Source organism: Excalfactoria chinensis, chromosome 18 (genome assembly GCF_039878825.1).
Source record: "Excalfactoria chinensis isolate bCotChi1 chromosome 18, bCotChi1.hap2, whole genome shotgun sequence".
In the NCBI taxonomy this organism is placed as follows: domain Eukaryota; kingdom Metazoa; phylum Chordata; class Aves; order Galliformes; family Phasianidae; genus Excalfactoria; species Excalfactoria chinensis.
Window position 1 is genome coordinate 3,553,545 of NC_092842.1, and position 16,816 is coordinate 3,570,360.

The window sequence follows — 16,816 nt, forward strand, 5'->3', positions numbered from 1 at the left end:
TTCTGTTTCTCTCTGTAATGATCAAGTTGGATGCTGTTTCTTTTTTTTCCTTTGGTGCAGCTTAAAAATAAACCACCTCCCAGTAGCGCTAGGCTGGCAATGGCTTTGGTGTAACCTGGCTTTTATTAGCATCCTGCAGTAAGAAGAAAATATTACAGCTGTTGGAGAAATGTTTGGAAAAATCTTTTTTTTTTTTCTTTTTTATAATCTGGATTCCCTGCTGGCATCTTCCCAGTGCAAATATGCTGGTGTTTGGCTGAAAATAGGCAACACAACTTGGCGACCAGCAAGCAGGAACGCCTTGGAAATGGACGGCCCTCCCGCTCACTGCATGGAAGGGCAGTTCTGAGGGCTTTGATCTGAAAGCTCTCTGTAGAGACTTTCAAAGAGGCAGAAGAAAGAAAACGCTTTTCTCACTACATAAAATACATGTCTCAGTAGGATGAGCTGGAGTCACAACCAGGAGGCAGATGGTTCTGGGCAGCGTGACTTGCAGCACGGAGCCGGCCTTCTGGATGCAAACCTTTTGCTCCTTGTAGGGCTGGAGAGTCTGATCTGCCACGCAGATACATCTCAGCATAGTGCTGCATCATTGCCATCAGCCACAAGGGCTGCAGAGAGAGCCGGTGGCTGTAGCAAGATGCCAGATTGAGTGGGACAGCAGCAGGGAGAGAGAGAGTATGGTTAATGGGACAGGCAATGGGTTGGTGCTTGAGCTGAGTGGTCTTAGGGGTCTTCTCTGAACCATAAGGATTCTGTGATTCTTAGAAGCTTTGCTGAAGTCACTTGGGGACTAATGGCAGAGCTGGGAGGTGCTCAGTGCTTGCAAACACATCCTGTCATGCAGATCTCATTCCCTGCCCTCTTCACTCCTTATTTCCTATCGGAGTGCAGGATGGTTCTTTATAGCTGGGAGAGGGTGGATTATAAATATCATCACAGATGAGCAAATCTTTCAGTGGAGTGCAATTTCCTTTCTAAATCACAGCCCTTTGTGTCAAACACCCTGTAATCATCAGGAAGTGTTTGGATAAAGGAGCAAGTGCTGTTGTTTTCATACCCTCTGCCCTGTCATTATAGTGCTATTTGAAGAGGATTAACAGGTAAATGCTTTCACATTCCAGCCAACTTTAGCTTATACAAGCTTTTTCTGTTTTCTCCTCGTTGTAATTAACCCCAGACGAAAATAACAGCAGTATACTTTGAAATAATACACACATTCAGAGCACTATAAATAGTAAGGAGCGTATTTAATATGATGCAACAGCAACAGAGCACGTACCTAACTTCAGAGCAACTCACTTACCATTAGAGAGAGAGCAATGCAGTGCTTGGTGCTGACAAGAGCTCAGGGGATGCTCGGAGTGAGGGAATAGCAGAGCCAGGGAGAGATCAGCAAGGTGGGATCTCAAGGGGCAGGTTCCCATCTCCAGCAGATCCCACCTTGCTGATCCCATCTTACTGGTCCCATTTGTTGGTCCTGCTTTGGGAGCTGCTGACAAAAACATGCAAGCAGCACTCAGAGAAAAGGCCATTTGGAGGGTCCAGAGTAGGGATAGCCAGTAGCCCAGTGGTCTGCGGGTTAATAAGTGCTTTCTTGGGGCAGTGCTGCTCCATCAGAAGAAGAGGCCGTGATCCTCAGCGAGGTCAAGCAGGGGAGAATGGGTGAGAAGGGAATCAGTGTTTTTCCAGGCCAAAATGTCTGAAATAACAAGCGAGGAGGAATGCAAAGGGGAGTGGGTAGTAGCCAGGATGGCTGAGAACGTTGCATACCTCTGCCAGCAAAGGCTTAGGCTGCAGGTCTAGAATAGCCCAGGGGAAGAATAAAAAAGCAGTTAAGCAGAGGTGTGGAGCTGGGAGCAGAAACAGCCCTGGGTTCATCTGGTGAGGGAAATAGGAGGCCAAGAGCTGACCAAGCCAGAGTCTGGTGGTGCTCCCAGTGTGTGTGGGAAGCTCTGGGCTGGGATGGGGCAAGCAGCAGGGGCTGAGCTGCAAAGAGCAATCATAGCCCACTGTGAAAGCATTTGGGGGTATTTTCGTAGGTATTTTTTTTATCAGTAGTATTTGTGCAAATATTATTTCGTGTTGATTTTGTCTCTCCATTTGCTTCAAGTTCAGTGTTCTGCCTTGTTTTAATCTCACCACCCCTATTGCAATCTCTTCATCTGCTCTGACTCCACCTGATGGAAATGAGATTTAAATGGCTGAAACAACAGCTTCAGGGAAAGAGCAAAAAAAAACCCGATGTGACTGCCACGTGCAGAATTTCCTTGGTGTTTGGAAAGAGACTGGAGGTAAATGCAGGGGAAAGAGGACTCCAAATACACACTGATCAGTCTGCAGCTGAACAGGCTGCCTTTGTTCCGCATTAAAAAGAAATAGTGAAAAACTGAGGCAGATTTATGAAAGACCTGTGAGAGTGATTTGAAGCCTGCAACACCTGGCAGCTGCAAGCTGCATTAAGGAGCTCTAATTTGGAAGGGAGCGAGTTAAGAGGCAGCTTGCTCACCATTTTAGGTAGCTCCGTAAGGAAGGGCTCTGGATCTTGTCACACCTTGTAATAATTAGATTAGAAAAGCTGGAAACGAGACAAGTTTGAGCTGGAAGCCAAACTGAAGCTTCCCATGACGGTAAATGGTTTCGCTGGTGTTTCCTGTGGCCTTTTCAGTTCTCAAACAAAAGTGAGGGTATTCTCTGAAATGCAGGTGACCCTACAGGGCTCAGAGCAAGGATGGCTGGATGAAATGGTACAGCAATGATCAGTGCTTTCACCACAGCCTTCAGATCTACAGCTGAGATGCAGGCTTTTCTGAAGGCAGATATCTCTGCACCTGCCCAAACTCTCTGCCCTATAAACCTGTGGTTTCCTAAGGATTAAGGGTAATGGTGTGGGTTACAAACCTGAGCGTAGCTGCAGCCCTCTGGCTGTGGATGGAGCAAGTCCTTGCTGAGCAACCTCCAGCACGGCCTGAGAACATCAGCAAGATATTGGCAATGCATGGTGAAAGCTTGTGGTGGTGTGGTCCCATTCCATGCCCATAGAACTGTCTCTTCCCTGAACATTAGTCCTACTTATTTATCTTTTTCTACCCTATTTCAACAGGGATACAAAGGCTACCCTGGACCACCAGGTCACCCTGGAGACCAGGTGAGTCTTCCCAACACTGAACCTACAGAGTGAGACAGATTGACCTGATGCTGCTTTGGGTGCTGTACAGCATCAGTAGGAGCAGGGAGCTCCATGCACACATGATGGGAGGCACAGTGCATCAGTCTGCGTGTCGGTGGGAGGAGGCTGCCTCGGGGTTTCTAAATTTAAGTTCTAATTTTTATTGCTCAACCCCATTAGGTCTGTGTGGTGGAAAAAATACCAGCTTACCCTGCTCCCCCTTCCTTCCCTTACATTAATTTCAGCTGGAGTTTACTAGCTGCATCGGGTTAAGCACTAACATGTAATTCCCTCCCAGAGCCCGTTTCCCGCACCCCCCTTCCCCCCTTTATTTGGTTAGGTCTGATGTTTGCTTGCAGTTCAGGGGGAGAAAAAAAAGGGCAATGAATAGCAGGCCCTGTTAGCAATGATGTTAAAGGATATTATACATGAATCCGTTTAGTTCTGAAGAATTTTGGCAGTGCTTCCCTAGCAGCAAAACGGTTCCATATGCCAGATATAGATGCAGCCTTACACCTTCTCTAAGCCTCCTTGTTTCAGTCTATCTGCTGCTTTCACTGCAGATGGAGGGAGAAGGGCACAGACCGACACGTGCTGGACGTGTGGATGATATTGCCTTGCTTTTCTGCTTGCTTTTTTTGCCTTTTGTCCTTTTATTCCACCGTCTGCCTTTCACGTTTTTGTCTCTATAGATTTACATCGCAGCTTTATGATTAAATCCCAGATCTAATCCATTCCACCCCAGTTCAAAGCAGCTCAAACGCTCCCCAGGTGTGTGGCCATTCCCCTTACCTTCTTCTTTTTGTTTCTTTCCAAAGGGTGAACGAGGACCAGCCGGCAGCCCTGGTGCCAAAGGTTATCCTGGCAGGCAGGTGCAGTAAATCTCATCGTGCTGTGCACAGAGTAGGGCTGTGGGTGTGCAGGCAGTGAACGCGTGCCCTGCTACATACATGGCCCACTAAAATCAGTGCAGCGATGACAATGACCCCTCACTCACGTTGTTAGAAAGGACGTTGTGCCCAGGGTGGATCCAACTTGAATTTCTGTAGCAAAACCTGCCTGATGTGGGAATAGGAGTAAAAAAAGAAACAAAACAAAGCAGAGAAGTGTGCTTGAAAGCTGCTGGCTCATCACTTTTAGGCAAATCCTTGCTTGAGTAACATGAACGGGTTAGAAACGTGGCGCAGAAAGCGTACTGCTGATTGAGAAGGTCTGATTGAAATCTCACATTTGCTAGCATAGGTGTGTGTGTGTGTATATATATATGTATATATATTCATCTGTGTAAAGTTATACACACCATCACTATATATAAGTCATTTGCAGCTGCCAAGAAAAAAAAAAAAAGATGAAAGAAAATCAAGTCTTTGTTTTCCATTGAAAAAAAGGCTGTAAGACAACTTTAGGAATGGAGGAGAGTGCGAGGGGAAATAGGTTGGGGTCAGACCCTCTGTTTTCTTACTGACGTTAAGAGAGTTCATATGTGAGCTCTTATCCCAGTGCATTGAGCGTGGGGCTGAATGTGAGTGAGATACACAGAACTGCCCCCCACCCACTATCAGCAGTGTGATCTGTTCCGAGTCCAAAATCAGACTGATGGTTGGTGGGACTGGGTGGGAGTTGTGTGCACCTGACTGCATGCTGAAGGGCTCTCAGGGATTTGCATGCAAGGTGTGAATGTGAATTAGATGGCTCCTACAGAGCAGTCCGAGCCATAATGGACATACAAGGCTAATGAATGCTGCTTAGCAGTTTGCAGCTGTGTGCTGCCCATCAGATAGGCAGGGTGAAATATTTGCGCTTGACATATGAAGGACAAAAGCACTTTCTTATAACATGGCTGGGGTCAAGAAAGCAACTTGTTATTTTATTTATTAAAAAAAAAAAGAAAGAAAAAGGAGCTTTTTTTCCAGCATATCTGAGCGCTGTGTGTATCCAGCATCGGGGCTGTTTACTTTAATGAGATTTTACTACTTGTTACTGCTGTCAGCTGTGCTGGCTCTGCTGTGTGATGGGAGCGTGAGTTTGGCTCTGCTCTGATTTGTGCATCGTTGGCAGAGCTCTTTGCTTCGCCCCGATGGCTGAAAGCTCTGACTGGCAACAGTGCGTGAGCCAGAAAAGAGCACAACATGACTTTCAGATCCCAGGCTGAGCCTGCAGTGCTGCCAGCTAAAGAAAATACAGGCTTGGCCTTTTTTTAATCATTACTATTCCTACTTCCAAAAAAAAACATATAAAGCTCCAGAGGCATTTGGAACTGGTAAAGTATCGATCTGGAAAGCTGCTGGAGGGACAATAAACATGCAAATTCATTCTGCATTTTTATAGGCTTCCTTTTTTGCTGCACGTTGAGGGAACAGAAAGGGGAATGGGGAATGCATCTTTAATTCTTTCCATAGCTGTGGGTGCTGCAGAGGGTTGGAGATGTGCAGCACCTGCGCTGCTACGCGGCTTTGTTGGCTGTAGAAATCAGAAGGACTTTCTCATTGCATCGGGGCTCCTTCAGCCCCAGGGAAGGCTCACAGTGTGCAGAACCACAGCTCCCCAGCTGCAGGAGAATGGATTTTGGTGTCGTTTCATCTAGTTTCCCCTTTGTTGATAAGCGTTGGACTCAGAAGCAGAGCCACGCGGGGACAGTGCTGGGGACTTGGCAGTACTTATTAAGCAAATGGAAGCCTGTCCACATTTATCTTTGTTTTCTCCCTTCTGTTCTAGGGCTTACCTGGCCCCATAGGGGAAGCTGGTCCGAAAGGCAGTCGGGTAAGCCGCCTTTGATTTGTGTTTGCTTGGTTTTATTAAGGGCTACTTAAGAACTTTTATGCTTAACTTTTTAATCCTGAGACAAGTTCTTCAAAGCTGTTGGATTTGAGGGATTTGGATTTGGGGGATTTGGACTGCACACCTTGTGTACAGAGGCCCTCAATGAACAAACTTGCTTGTTTATTGAGGCACTGTTACGTTATTGAAATGAAGCTCTGAATGTACCAAGACGAGGGGTCGCTGGTGGTACTGATGGTGAGAACTCACTACTCCTTATGGTGCAGCAGAGGGAAGAATGGAATCCATATTCCTACAGAAGCCCAGCCTGAAGTTCCCACAAGCCCCAGCTCTCTGAGGCCTCTTTAATGTCAATAAGTTTGTCTCAGTGATCTCCCATCATGCTGAATATGGACTTTTCTGGGTACAGTCCTGAGTTTGGGACTGATTTGTATCATTACGCATATATAAAACTTGAATTTCTGGGTGTTCTCCCTCACTGCTCAAGATTTTGTTCTCTTTCTTTAACAATTACGACTTCCATTAATCAATTTTAAATTCACAATGAGCTTCTGACCCAATAAAATCCTCTCCTTCCTTGACACGTGATACTTCCTCTATAGGCAATAAATTCAACCAGCTGGATTTCATCACCAGAAAAACTGCAAGGCATAAACAGCCTCTGACCCCTTAGCTAGCTGTATTGCTGAGCTGGGGAGGGAGAGCATTGCTTGGCATCCTATGGGAGGGAGGGAGGAAGGTCTTGGTGCTAAGGAGGCAAAGGTATCAGCATCCTTTGCTACGGCTGTATTTCCCATATCATCCCCAAACAAGCACGACCCAAAGGGAATGATGGACCGGTGAAAGAATTTGGTAGGATTGGCTGTAAGAGATTTAGTGATGATGGAGAGAAAAAGATGAGAGAAAGTGGCTGTTAGCATTTGGCTCTTGTAACAGCAAGATGCCACGGGAGGGGGCTCCCCGCTGAAATTCACTTCCTCTCGATTCTGCACGTTTGGCACAAATAGTCCTTTGCAAAGGACCAGCACACAAGGTAACTTTGTGCTGACTGCTGAGCAAAGAGGATTAAACACAAGGCTTCAATTGTTGAGAGGGAAAGGAAATGTAGCATTTTATGCAGTGCGTCCTGTCTGAGCAGGATCCCAAGGCCGGACAGAAACATTGCATGCTTGAAAATGCTGCAACCGCTGGTGACTGTGAAAGGAATGGGTTACTTCTGCTGTCACTCTTGCTAACTTTGAACTAAGCTCCGTTTCCCTCAGGTACACTCATTGCCAGCCCAGGTAAGGTGTCTTATTGCTGGCCTCTTCCTGCCCGGAATCCTCATGATCCCTGGTGTGAGGGTATGTGCCCTTGGACTACATCGTGGAAGCCAGCACCATGCAGTCCATGGGCATATACACTTGCCTCAAGGTTTATTTCATCATGGCTGCCATTGACCAACGCTGGAGGATGCTCTGCTGTTCAGGGATGACAGATTGACTGGCTGCTAACGGAGAAACGTATTTGACTACTTGTTTCCTCTTTTCTTTAGGGATATATTGGTCTTCCAGGATTATTTGGGCTACCAGGGGCTGATGGAGAACGAGTGAGTATTTTGTGGAGAAAACTTTAGTGTGATGCATGTAGACAGTTCTTCAGAACCTGCTGTAACATCCACCCCTTGTTTATGAGAAGGGAGGCAAGCATGCCTAATGTTTGAACATGCCTTCTTCTGCCTGTCTCTGCCCTTGCAAGAAGACCTTCGTCCCTATATGATGTTGGCTCAGGGAAACCAAGTCTTTAGGCAAGATCATCAGACTGTGCTGATGTGCTGGGAGGAGTCTTTCCGTATTGTCCCTCACTCCAAGTTTGCCCTCTTCCTCCTTCCAAGTCCATCTTAGATGGATGGGGCAGAGCTGGAACATAAGTAGGAATTCCCTGTGCCCACATGAGCAACATCCCAGCCACCGTACCCCAGCATTTTGGTGTCCAGCTGGAGCTGTGTGCCTCTTGGGAAGAGCAGTGCTGGGGTTTTCTGATGGTGGCTTCCATTCCAGTTGCATCAAGTTGAGCAGTCAAGCCCATGGAAGGGTACCTGTGGCTGCTGTCCCCACGTGTCCTCCATTCCTCTCACCCTTCCCCAAATGTCTTTTCCAAACCCACACATTCAGAGCTTTACAGAACCTCCCTTGCTGTTTTGCTCTTCTCCCATAAGTACCCCCACCTGCCTCATCTCTACCCACCCAAAGACTCCCTCTTCTCACAGCAAGAGTTCCTAAGGAAGGGCACTGTAAGACCAAGACTGTTTCATTCTCACTTTTTCTTCCTCAAATGCAATCTCCAGAAACCAGAGAGGCCCCAGGAGCATGTGGGAGTGAGTGTGCCTGCCTGGGAGGGGACTGCCCTGTGCTCGAGAGTCGCTGATTTAATGCTTGTATAACTAAATAAGAAACATAAACAGAAGTTCTCCAGCGAGTGCCTTGGCGGTGGCCTTCAGTCGGTTCCAGCCCAGTAGCTTAATGACTGCTCCAGCAGGCATTAAGCTTCAGCCTGTAGCCTTGGGTGTGGATGCTGCCTGCGTGCGTCCCCAGGGAGGGCCGTAGTTAGTGGGTGAAGGTTAATTGTCTTCTGCTCTGGCTGCAAGTAGCTGACATTTTGATTCCCGAACAATGCCGCAGTCATTAGCCTGTTTTGCATTCCCCTTTCTCTTCTCGTTTTGTTTTGCATTGTTGGTTGACTGTTTGCTTTCTCAACCAGACCTATTATTCTTTTTTCTCTCTGTGTTTTCCTTGCAGGGGATCCCTGGAGTTCCTGGGAAGAGGGGCAAGATGGGTAGGCCGGTAAAGTTTTTCCTCGTCTATTATGCAGACTTTGTTTGAATGAAACCGAAAACAAAACATCTGGCTTTTGGCTGGGCCCCCTGATATCTTCTGCTGGGAACTAAGTGGGGAGATCAAACAAACCTTTCCATGTCTCTTTTCTCGAGCAGGAAGAAAGCCGAAGATACAAGTACTGTTTTCTTCCTTTCTTTCATGCTCTGCCCTTTTGTTCTTTGTTGCGCTCTCTCCATGCTCCCCTGGATCCTACGCTGCTCAGATTCTCTTCTGCAATACCTTCCCTCCTGACGGCCTCTTCCTTAAATGTGCTTTTTAATTCCCCACTGTGACAGCAGCACCCGGCTCCCTGTTGCTCTGTTACATTTAATTTTCGTGCTTTCACCCATCCCATCATATTTGCCTCTATTGATTGCAGTTCTCTTCAGCCGTTGTGCTGTCCTGCTTTGCATAATGCCAGTGCATTTTGGTGTAGAGACTGTTCTGCCCTTGGTGGTGGAGCAGAATGAAAGCAGTGATAGAAGAGGTGAGGAGGTGTTTGCTTTGTCCAGGCAAAACTGAGAGCTTGGCCAGGATGGGGAGGTGATACAGGTAGGGCTGGATATGAGGTGGAGCTGAAAGTTGCATAGAAGGGGTTTTGTGCTGCCTGTAGTAGGTGGGAAAAGTACAGAAATGAGCCAAGGAAACAGGGAAAGAGCAGAAGGGAAAGCTGTCCCTGTATCAGCCTTCTGCCACGGCTCTCCTGCATGCTTCCTTTGCTAAACTGCATCAAGCTGTTTGCTCCAAGAGGCAGAGCAGAGAGCAGACGTGTGCGTGCTCTGGTGTCTCTCATTGCCTTTGCACCTTGTTCTTCATGTTGGGCTGAGTGCCTCTCAGTCTTCTGACATCATTGCACTCACAGGCTCCTTGTAAAATGTCCTCTCACCCACACACTGAAAAAAATCCAGTGCTTTCCCCTTGTCCTTCTTGTATGTGAGAGCGTGCTTTCTAGGATCCCACACCCACTGCCACGCTCATCTGGGCTGGCTGCTCTGGGATGGGGGGGGGGGGAATAGAGCAGATTTTGGAGGAGGGACAGCAGTGGTGGAAATCTGTACCGAATCTTACAGCTTTTAATCCACAAATTGCACCAGAAGCCTCTGCAATGAGTAAGTGCAGCGAGCCAGGCAATGTAAGGATGACTCATTGACCAGAGTAAAACAAACAAAGCAACTGTCGTTAGGTACAGGCTCTCTGCTCACTCTGCAGATCACGCTGTAGGCTCAAAGCCTTCCAGCTGTTGTTTGGCTGCTGCTCGTGGTCTTCCAGGCAAGAAGAACTCGTGTCTGGTGATCCTCTGGGATCTGTGGGGAATCTCTCACCCAGTGAGGCATTCAGGCTGGGATCTTGAGAAGGGATGAAAGCCCTGTGTGTGAACGCCTGTGTTCTGCTCAGAGGGTTTTGGCTCCATCCCCGTTTCGTGATATCAGGTTTAATAGGAAATCTTGAATGGAGAGATGCTGTCGATTTGTACTTCCGAGCGTGAGCTAAGAGGTTCTGTGGCATCCAGAGGTATTCAGGAAACCACTGGAGAACGGAAAGGAGGAAGCAGCTGACGTGGTTCCCTTTCCAGCACTTATCTCCTGCCCTCGCTGTCTCCCAGCTGGGCTGCAGTGTGAGTGAGCCGGCTGTGATTTCTCTGCTAGGTTTGCTGGCATGGCCACAGCTCTGTTCTGCTTCAGTGCAGTCACTGCAATGGAGAGCTCTTGGAAGCCCTTATTAGCTACCATCCAAGGCTGGATAAAGCTCTGGGAGTAGGGAAGGAGCCATTATCAAATACATTTCCCTAGCAAGTTTTGCTTGGTACGAGGCAGCAGTGGATTAAGAGGAGCAGGGGGCTGGGGGAGTTTGCATGTGACACCGTGGGCCTCCTGGAATGATGTAAGAGCAAATGATTAAAATAGACGAACTGGACATGAGTCAGGTTTTGAAAGCATTCCAGGGAACTTAAATTCTGCAGAGCTATGAGGGACATGGTGGGTCTGTCGTGGAAGCAGGCAGCTCCAGCTCCCACCCGGTGGAGGCAAATGTGCTTCCAGCAGCTGGGCACTGGTGACCCCTGGGCAAGAAATAGCTGCAGTGCAGATTGTATTAAGCTTCAAATAGAATATAATACGTTCAGAAGGTCTCAAGTCTTGCTACAGAAAGAGACTTACAGGAGAACTCTGAGGAAATGTATTGGAAGAGGTTTGAGCTCTCTCTGGTTCACCATTGTTATGGATGGACACTTGTATCTCTTGCTCTTTTCTCTCGTGTATCGACTATCAACACTGTCTCATCCCTGCTTTTAGCTTATAACGTCCTAAGCAGTATTATTTAAAAAGAGATAGGAAGGCACAAAGTTTTGTTCCATGACATCCTTAGTAACATGTAGATTTGTTTGAAGCTTGTTTACGATTGAGCAAAGACATCCGAGGTCTCCTTCTCTCCTCTTAAGGACTTGCTGCTGCTGCCACTGCTGGTCCAATGCCTGGACCTCAGTCAACCACATGAAGCCTCCATATGTGCTCAGGTCCATTGTGCAGGTGCTGTGCAAAGAGGATCTATGAAGTGGCATGAGGGTGTTAAGTGTCAGGGATCAGCACACGGGTGATGCCAGAACTCCCTTCTCTCTGCCCGTTGGCCACAGTGTGGAGGTTGTGAGAGCCAGCAGTGATCTGGCAGCCACTGACGTGGCCTCAGGATTTGCTGTGAGCATCAGCATGGTGGCAAGCTGCCTCATCTGGAATCCACTTCCAATGAGCTGACCACAGCCGAGGTCCCCCTTGCCAGCTCTCAGCTTGTAATGCAGCAAAGCCTTGCCAGGCTATTTTTCATGTCTGCTGTCTTCTTCCATCTTGACTTACGACGTTAATGTCTTAACTTCTGCCTCCAGTGAACACTGAGCCTCAAAATACTCTTTTTTCTCCATCTGATGAGTTGTTAGAAGGGCATGCGGTACCCGTGCACTCCCTACTGAAATGAGAAGCCTGTTGCATCATCTGAAATGGCAAAAAAGCAGGGCAGACTCTGGGAAGGTTTTGTTTTACAGCCTCTTCCAACCTTTTGATATATAGCTGAGATAACTCAGTGGTGAATGTAACTGCACACTGCTTTGCCAAGTTACACAGCCACAGCTGTTGTCCGTGCAAACAATAGGGGAGATCCGTCTTGCCATGTGTCTGGAAAGACTGGCATAACCCAAATCAGCGAGAAAACAAATTTGGCTGCTCTGTGCAGAGACTGAAGCTTTACTCCTCTCCTTTCTTCTTGCCCCAGTCTTTTCTTTGCTTTGGATGCAGCTGAAGTCCGTCCTTCCTTGTGTTTGGAGAGAACCAAGCAAGAGCATGAAGCTGAGATTTGGGAAACTGGTGACAGCATTTCCAAGTAGCTCTTATTTAACAAATAACTGTTAGACTGTACTTGACTGGGCTCCCAAGGGTGCAGAAAGGCTGCCCTCATGGCTTTCCTAGTAAGAATGTGGCTTAGGAGTACACCCTAAGTGCTCTCACCTACAGCTCACATGGGCTGCTAATGCTCCAGCCATGTGTGTTTTGTCACTGTGATCAGCATATATCCTCAGAAAATACCTGCTCTTCCATAGCTAGACTGCTCAGGTTTGACATACCTGAACCACCCGAGCACTTGGCGAGCTCTGCAGACCACAAAGGATTCCTTCAAACCAGCGTCCCAGGTCAGGTTCAGCTGTTTGTTTCCAAAAACACCTTAAGAGTTGATGTCTGTCATCATTCAGAAAGCTTGTGAAGGATTACATCAGTATCTGCTAAGCACAAGAGCATCCTAAATGTTCATTTAGAAATCAGGGCAGAGACCAAAAGTGTTTTTCATTAGAAATAAGATAAACTAATGCAGCTATCACGTTCGACTCTGAAAGCGTTTTGATCTTGACTTTCTTAAATAGGAAGCTGCTAGACCTGGAAATCTTGGCCGTAAATAATTAGGAGTGTTGGCAGATTCAGTGCTCTTGAGCATTAGGTAATTGAGTCTGTGTAATCTGCACTCTATCAGAGCCCGACAGAAGTGGGAAGGGAGCGTGTACGTGTGTGAAGGAGTGAAGTGGGAGGTTGGGAGGGTGGAGGGCTGCAAGTTGACCTCAGTGGTGCTTGGCTGAAAGGGCTTCAGTGGACGTTGGCTCTCGTTCATGTGGAACTGATGGCTCCAAAGGGCAGTTATGCTAAAAATGCCATGAAAGCTTAATCCAAAGAGGATGCGACATGGAGATGTGAAGTAGCAAGGCCACCAGCCCCGTCCCCAGCTGTGGGAGGCACCTCTCCTCTCTGCTGGGATGCAAGCTGCCACAGTCCCAGCTCTAGGCTGAGCAAGGCGTAGCTGTATGGATTAAGCTGGCAAGCAGGCTGGGCGTAGGGGCTTTGCCAGGATCCCTGCAGGGCCACTCAAGGAAGCATTGCTGGGTGTGAGCCAGCCCTCGTGCCCAACTGGTGCGGGGCTCACGTCTGTGCTCTCCACCAAGAACACTTTCAGAGTTGGACGCTGCCAACATAAGCTCCATTTGTTTATTTTACTTTTTTTCCCCCAGTGAATGCCTCCTCTCACCCTCAGCCCTGCTTCCCAACCGTTACCTTTTTTGTTGTTCAAACTGTTTGACTTACACGCTCCATCCCTGCGGATGCTCCTGGGCTGAGACTTACCTGGACGGAGCCAACTGGCAGATGCAGCCTTCTGCAGACAAGAGAGGAGGGCTGGTTGGTTTGAGCAGTTTCACCTTCAGCCAACAGGAAAATAAAATCCTATTTTTGGAGAAGGATTCTATTGGCGTGCAGACCTGCCAGGATTCCTTGGAGCAGCAGCTGCCAGACTGCCTCCCTTACTCCATCAGGAAAAGTGTTCTAAACTGAATCAGATGTTGTATACATACAACACACCCACCCACAGGCGCACACCTGAGAGGGCTTTGGGGAAGCAAAGGACTCAGAGCATCACCTGGCCCTGTTTCCCTGGGGACGGTGGCTTGCAGGGATGAGAGCTGGTGGCTCGTGTTCAGACCTGGAGCAGCCCTTTGGCTGACAACAGCAAGCGAGGGCAGGCTGCTCTGTTTGTTTTAAGCAAAGGAAGAAGGAAAGGGGAGGTAGAAGGGGATGTTATCCCCTGCTGCCAAGGGGCTGATTCCAGTGTCTGTCTTGTGTATGAGAGAATGCCCTTTGCAGGGAGCGTGGATGAACAGGAGTTGAGGCACAGCTGTGGGACCTTGAATGTATACATTTAATTACTGGATCAGCTTCAGACTTCTTGGTTTTATCTAGGATAAACCAACTTGCATCTCTTTGTCTCAGTTCCCTCTCCAGCAAAGCATATGGAGGACAAACTGCAACCACTGCACTGTGGTCAGAGGGGAGCACAGATTCATTGGGTTTTGCTTCTGCTTGTATGGCTTTTCTCCAACCCCTCTTCAAGCACCACCTTGCTTCCTTCATTGAATTTCTCCTTCAGACAATGTGAAATCCACTCAGCTGGGCTTCTCTCTTATTTTTTTACCTTCTGTATTTCCCAGCTGAGAGATGGAGCCAAAAGTTTTGTCATACCTGACTGCAGCCACTGTGGAGGAGCTGGCTCCCTGCCGGCACAACTTGTTAGGCGAGCGTTTTCCTCCAGCTCTGCTGCCCTTTGCTGTCCCTTCCCAGTCCTTGACTTTTTCCATGCATCCCCGAGAGCACTGGGGATGCACAGCTGAATGTTTTTCACCAGGCTGTTATTCTTTGCTATCATAGTTTTTGAGGAAACTGTGGATTATTCTGTACCTAAAAACAAACTTAGAAACAAAAACCAACCCCCCTGCTTCCTTTGAGAAGATTTGCTCAGGGAAGGGTGCAAAGAGCTGCTCTCTGGCACCACAGGGATGGAACCAAGGGGATAACCAAGTCCTCTTGTACTTCCTAGGCTGCTTGTTGTGGTTGAATAGCACGGCTTTTATTCCCGAGGAACATCTCTGTCCTCAAGGCTGAGGCAGGAGGGTTGAAAAAACAGCTTTTGCAGACATGTGAGAGCCAATGAATTTAGGACACTGTGGTCACTGGAACGGTAATTGTGGTTTAAGCTGCTACTGCTTACCCCATGGAAAGAAAGTGCTTTCTTTTCATTAGGTGCTTAACAGATTGATTGCCTCCTGCTGCGAACAGGACTGTGCTATAATGGCTTTCACAACCCGGACTGAGCCTTTGGAGACTGTGGGGATGCTGAAACATCCTCCTTCATGCCACAGTCACCAGTCTTGGTCTCATTTGATGTGCTTAAGTGCTAATCCTTGTGCTGCCAAGCTCAGAGCCTGGCTGTGGATGTGCAGGGTCCATTGATTTAAAGCTGCTTTTTCCATTGTCTCCTATTCTGGGTTTATTTTACTACATGAGCCAAAAAATACTGTGGGACCAAGCACCATCCCAGAAACCCTATGGGCTCGGGATGAGAAAGGTTCTCCATTTTCCATTTTATCATTTTCCATCTCAAGGATGGGAAGAAAACACAGCAGCATGATGGGGACCACGCTGCACTGTGAAGGGGTTTGGTTGTTGAACCTCTTCTGGGTAGAGTTGGCCAAGTGGTCTCATCTGAGTGCACAGCTCCCTGCTCTCAAAACAGGAATCATCTGCTTGTTTAAATACTTGGAGATCAACTGTTGGAAAGCCTTATAAAAGCGAGAGGTGTATTAATTCTATCTGTTAAGTGCCTCCAGTCTCCCATGTCTTTGAGCAGTGAGGTTAGTACAAGAAACTGAGACATAAAAAGAGGTCATACTATGCAGCTGTAGCTATATTGACTTAATTCTACTACTATAATGAGTAAAACCTTCCCAACTGGACAAGGCCTTGGCTCCATCAAGGACACCTCAGAGGACACCCCAGGGCCAGGTTGCTCAATGGCATCAGTGGGTCCCTTTGTGCCCAGCTGTGCCCACTGCAGAAAGAAGGATGCGGATTGCTGAAGGCTGGCACTGCAATGTGCAGCAGTGTGAGTACAGTATCAGTCTGTGCCTGCTCGTATTTTCCTTGGCCAGCTGTATGACTGTAAACAGCAAAACCTTACAAGGAGCTCATTTTTTGTTGTTGTCTTGCCTGAGCGATGAGTTTTCCTTACATATATCTGTTCTGATCTGATTGATTCAGCATGTAGCAGAGTTATTTTTCCTCTCTTTTTTATTAGGGAAGATTTTATCCTCTTCCAGCCCTCCCCTTCTTGTTATATTTGACATCTTTGTCTCTAGGTGGCAGACGGCTGTTGCAGTGGTTGCTTACCACAGCTTCTTGGCTTGCACACAGGCTTAAGGGATGTAGTGCCCAGCTGGAAAGGCAGACAACTTTCCCATTCACAGTGATGCCTGTAAAATAGAATTATGGAATCCAAGCAAGTCAGCAATAGCTGTCCATTTTTGAGGAGGACAATCATTGCAGCAAGGTTTATGAAGTCTTCCAGAATATAAATGATTGAGGATCGACTTTAAAGGAGACATTGTGTTTATCGGTAGAACATTTCTTAATCTTTAGATGCAAAGTTTGGTCTTGCAAAAGTGTTTAACGCTTCATTTGTAAACTATGCAACATAACCTTCAGGGCTGCATTTTCCTTGTTGGGACGTATTGAAGGACTTGGGTGAACCAGAACAAAAGCACTGATTTTCACCTTTCTCTCCTATGCACACTCACACTGACTTTCTACATGGCACTGTCAAAGCCTCGCCTGCTGTATGAAGTGTGCCCTGGGCTGACAGACACTGTTAGGAACAGTCATGGCTGATGTGAACGCATCAGACCCAGCAGCCTCAGCAATGGGTGCTTTCCACAGCATGGCCAAGCAAAAAGCCTTCCTGTTTCCTTGTTGACTTTTCCTCCCCAGACTCCCACTGGTTAATGCACAGCTGATGGCTGAGCCTGGTAAATGATACCCCTGGTTGCCCTTCATTTGCCTCAGGTGAAGGGAGGGAATCAGCTCCTGGCCTTTCAGAGCTGCTCATTGAGTGAGTGTGCTGTGGGTGGGGTATGACCGGGGGCTGTTGGCCTGGGCTTCCT

The 16,816-nt window shown here is 47.7% G+C and overlaps 1 protein-coding gene across 1 annotated transcript in view; it reads left to right on the forward strand.

Annotated features, from left to right (window-relative positions):
• COL27A1 (collagen type XXVII alpha 1 chain) overlaps positions 1-16,816 on the forward strand; it is a 110,759-nt gene that overhangs the window by 29,633 nt on the left and 64,310 nt on the right. The window contains exons 8-12 of the mRNA XM_072352652.1: positions 3,104-3,148; positions 3,988-4,041; positions 5,885-5,929; positions 7,482-7,535; positions 8,725-8,769. Coding sequence (XP_072208753.1) covers positions 3,104-3,148; positions 3,988-4,041; positions 5,885-5,929; positions 7,482-7,535; positions 8,725-8,769 — 243 coding nt within the window. The remainder of the gene's footprint in view (positions 1-3,103; positions 3,149-3,987; positions 4,042-5,884; positions 5,930-7,481; positions 7,536-8,724; positions 8,770-16,816) is intronic.